The sequence below is a fragment of the Elephas maximus genome, chromosome 7, assembly GCF_024166365.1.
Source record: "Elephas maximus indicus isolate mEleMax1 chromosome 7, mEleMax1 primary haplotype, whole genome shotgun sequence".
Taxonomy (NCBI): domain Eukaryota; kingdom Metazoa; phylum Chordata; class Mammalia; order Proboscidea; family Elephantidae; genus Elephas; species Elephas maximus.
The window spans coordinates 56,086,446-56,090,771 of record NC_064825.1 but is presented as its reverse complement, the minus strand read 5'-3'; the positions used below and the strand labels follow the sequence as shown (position 1 = coordinate 56,090,771).

The window sequence follows — 4,326 nt, the reverse complement described above, 5'->3', positions numbered from 1 at the left end:
TGGTTTAAACCAACTGTGACTCTGGAATGTAATTGGCTTAGTCATAATGGAAGCACAAAAAAGTGTTGTTTTTCTTGCACTCAGTAGATTAGTATTATTTCCAAACAATGAGAAAACATAAAATGCTTTTATTTGTGTATTTGGTATGGACTTATTTCACACTTCTGAGTTTGAGTCGTATGCTTCAGAGATCAAAGATTTGGCATTGACACGCCTGCTCCAAATAAACTGTGATGTCTTCCAAATGTTTTCCTCCCATTTTGAACATAGAAAATCAGTGCCACTCTTTTATTAAATTTGGTTCTTAATGAATACAAGAGCTACGTTTTATTCCTTAGAAAATATTTTCAGCACCCGCTCTCTAATCTGTTTAGTTCTGATACCATAAATTACAGGATTGAGAGCAGGTGGAATGACCACATAGAAATTAGCAAGAAGGATATGAATGTACCGTGGTATATTCTGGCCAAACCTATGGGTCATGAATGAAAAAAATGCAGGTGTGTAGAAAGCCAACATGACACACACATGAGAGCCACAAGTGCTGAGTGCTTTGAGCCGGGCATCATGGGAAGGGAGTCGAAAGACAGCATGAAGGATCTGGGCATAGGATATGACAATGGCTATGATGTCAAACACCAGGTTAGAAATGGCACATAAGCCGTAGATAATGTTGACCTTGATGCTGGCACAAGACAGGCGGGCTATGCCCATGTGCTCACAGTAGGTGTGGGGGATAATATGGTGTCCACAGAAGGGCAGTCTGAGGATGAGGAGAACAAAGGGAATTGCAATGGCTAAGGGTCTCAAGAGGCTGATCAGTGTTATAATTGATACCACCTTGTTTGTCAGCACCAGTGTGTAGCGAAGAGGGTTACAGATGGCCGCATAGCGATCATACGCCATGGCCACAAGCACAGCTGACTCCATGCCAGTGCATAGGTGGATGAAGAACATCTGGATGAGGCATCCCTCAAAGGAGATATCTCTCAGGTTGATCCAGAAGATGCCAAGCATTTTGGGGATGGTGGATGTGGATAGTCCCAGATCAATAGATGCCAGAATGGCCAAGAAGTAGAACATGGGCTGATGGAGGCTACTCTCAGTCTGAATCACAAAAAGTATGCAGATATTCCCAAGAACAGCAGTCAGGTACACAGCACAGAAAGGGAAACCAATCCAGATATGTACATTTTCCAGCCCAGGGATCCCCAGTAGGAAGAAAGAATAGGGATGAAATAGAGTGGCATTGAGTGTGGCCATCCTTCTGGGATATTTTTTACAGCAAAATATACCATAGATCAAGTATGTCTCATTCATTGAGAGGTCTCAGGCTTGCTCAGTGCACAAAAAAAGAAAGAAAAAAAGAAATTACTGAAACTTCTATCGTATTTTATCTGTATCATTGTATTTTAGAGGCCTGAAAGTATACCAAATTTAATGGTAAAATATAGTCATATGATTTCAATATACTTTATTGGATTCATTAAATTAAATTCAACATTTTAATTCAATAAACACTGATTATCTACCACATATGTGTCAGCTTCTGTGCTAAGATTGGTTATAAAAGATGACAGAGTACATTCCTTTCCTCATGGAATTTAAAGTTCAGTGGTTGAAATACTAATACAAATCAGCGATTTAAATTAAAGCAATAATTTCTAAGATAAAGTCATTCCATGGTTCCTTTAGGTATGAAAAACATATTCCTGAAAATATTTTATTATTATTGTACAGAAAATTGTTTATGATTGTATTCTTTATAGGCAAAGAACTAGGAACACAGTGTAAACATGATGGCTGTCAATGTGATTCTACCAATACCACATACCTGAGCTGAATGTATGTAATTCAATCTTCAAAGAAACTAGATATGCAGCAAACCAGAACTTTCTGAAACAATTTTGGATTCATGCAGGCCTCCCACCGTTTAAGCCCCAAGACAATTTCTCATCCCACAGTCATTTTCCTATCTCTCCTTTCTTGCTGATGCTGATATCAGAGTTTTATTCTGCCTTACTGTTTTATTAAGGAAGCCACAGTGAGCTTCATCTCAGGCTGATTCTCTTACTCCAGCCCTGCTTATAATGGAATGTGCCCTTCTTTTTTCATTTCTGCCTTGGTGATAGGCAAATAGAGCCTTGTCATTTAAAAGTGTCCTTCTGCTGATGACTGTAAGGAAAGAAACAAAGTTAACACATTAACACGAACAAATGCTAGTGTTCAAGTTTATAAAACATCACAAAACTGTCAGATAAAGTGAGTTAATTTATACATGCCAGTCTTTGAGACTTATCCTATCCCTAGTGTACTTAGTTTACTCTATGATCTATCACTTTAATAATAATCAACATACTTTGAACAAGAGACTAGATGATAGATAGATAGATAGACGATAGATAGATAGATATAGGTAGATAGATAGATATAGATAGATAGATGATAGATATAGATAGATAGACAGATGATAGATAGATAATAGATAGATGATAGATAGATTAGATAGATAGATAGATAGATAGATGATAGATAGATAGATAGATGATAGATAGATGATAGATAGATAGATAGATAGATAGATAGATGATAGATAGATAGATAGATAGATAGATAGATAGATAGATAGATAGATAGATAGATAGATGATAGATAGATAGATAGATAGATAGATAGATAGATAGATAGATAGATAGATAGATAGATAGATAGATAGATAGATAGATAGATAGATAGATAGATAGGTGATAGACTGACAAAAGACAGAAGTGCTCAGTAGAAATATGAATTTCACAATTTAGTAGAATTACCAACAGGGAAGGAAGTCTAATCCGTACAACTATCTACCTATCTTCTAAGTAGCGTAAGAGAAATGGAAAGATTCATAAGAGGGAGCTGAGGTGAGATCATTACTGTTATCAGTCAAAAACAAATAACTAGGTTGAGAGAATAGAAGAATAACTCTTAGAAAGAGATAAGAACTATGAAGAAAACATCCTTGTGAATAGAGATCCCTATACACAAGGAGTGGTATTTGAATTGGGGGAATATGGGGGAAGAGATGAAGTAGAATCCTATAATTGGGTTTCTCTATGACTTGGGTTCAGCTAACTTAACAGACCTTAAAAACAAAGAAAAAACTAGTCACTGTTGAGTCAACACTGACTCATGCTGACCCAATTTTGTCAAAGTAGAACTGTGCTCCATAGAGTTTTCAATGACTGACTTTCATAAGTAAACCAACAGTCCTGAAAATGTTTAAGGATGAGATTTTCAGATGTTCCCTGTTATAACCTCCTTTTAATACACTCTGCCAAAAGCTTTATATGCAGATAAAGGGAGGCTTAATATTTAAAGTGTGTAACTCTCTGTTTTAAGGATTATACAGCAAGGTATGTCAGAACCAAGTTCACTACGGCTCTTTATTTTATTATGTTATCTAAGCAATAGATTAACAAGTTACTGTTAATCATTTGCACCATCTAGGGACTCCTTAAAAAAAAGAAAAAAAGCAAAGGAAGCCCATTGCCTTTCAGTTGATTCCGACTCATAGTGACCCTATAGAACAGAGTAGAACTCCCCTATAGGATCCCCAAGGAGCACCTGGTGGATTTGAGCTGCCTACCACTGGTTTGCACCCATGGCTTTTAATCACTATGCCACCAGGACTTCTTAGTGTGTGTGAAATGACGCAGTATTTAGAAACAGACAATAGGAATTCAGGCCAAGTTATTTTGCTCATTGGCCATGTGATCTTGGTTAAACTATTTCCCTTCCGTAAGTCTAAAGTTAGTCACCTAGGAAATGAGACTGAAATGTCTACATTACAAGGTTGTCAAAGGCATGCATGGCCCAAGATGGATTAATAGACAGTGTAGTTACAGTAACTGGTTAATCTATTGCTTAGAGAACATAATAAAGAGCTGTAGTGAACTTGGTTTTTACATACCTTGCTGTAAAATAGAGAGTTACACCCTTTAAGTATTAAGCCTCCTTTTTTTTTTTTTTATCTGCATATAAAGCTTTTGGCAGAGTGTATTAAAAGGAGTTTATAACAGGGAACATCTGAAAATCTCATCCTTAAACATTTTCATGGACCTTGGCATGCACCTTTCAGTAATGCCCCATTCCAGAATGATTAGGAGTACCTTCTGGTTGAGGGAACAATAGCAAATAGTTTAGCCATACTTTATTAGGCTGTAATGATTCAGGGATACTTCTGAATGGTTTAAGCTAAACTCTGCCCTTGAGGCATGTTCTGCCTCCATGTCAGTCATAGGCTCAGGCTGGGGACCATTTATCCACTCTTCAAATTATATTAAAAAG

At 36.9% G+C, this 4,326-nt stretch overlaps 1 protein-coding gene across 1 annotated transcript; it reads right to left on the bottom strand.

Annotated features, from left to right (window-relative positions):
- Positions 1–327: 327 nt before the first annotated feature.
- Positions 328–1,263, bottom strand: LOC126079011 (olfactory receptor 52E1-like). Its single transcript, XM_049889887.1, has one exon. It carries the CDS (start codon positions 1,261–1,263, stop codon positions 328–330), a length of 936 nt encoding a protein of 311 aa, XP_049745844.1.
- Between the last annotated feature and the right edge of the window lie 3,063 nt (positions 1,264–4,326).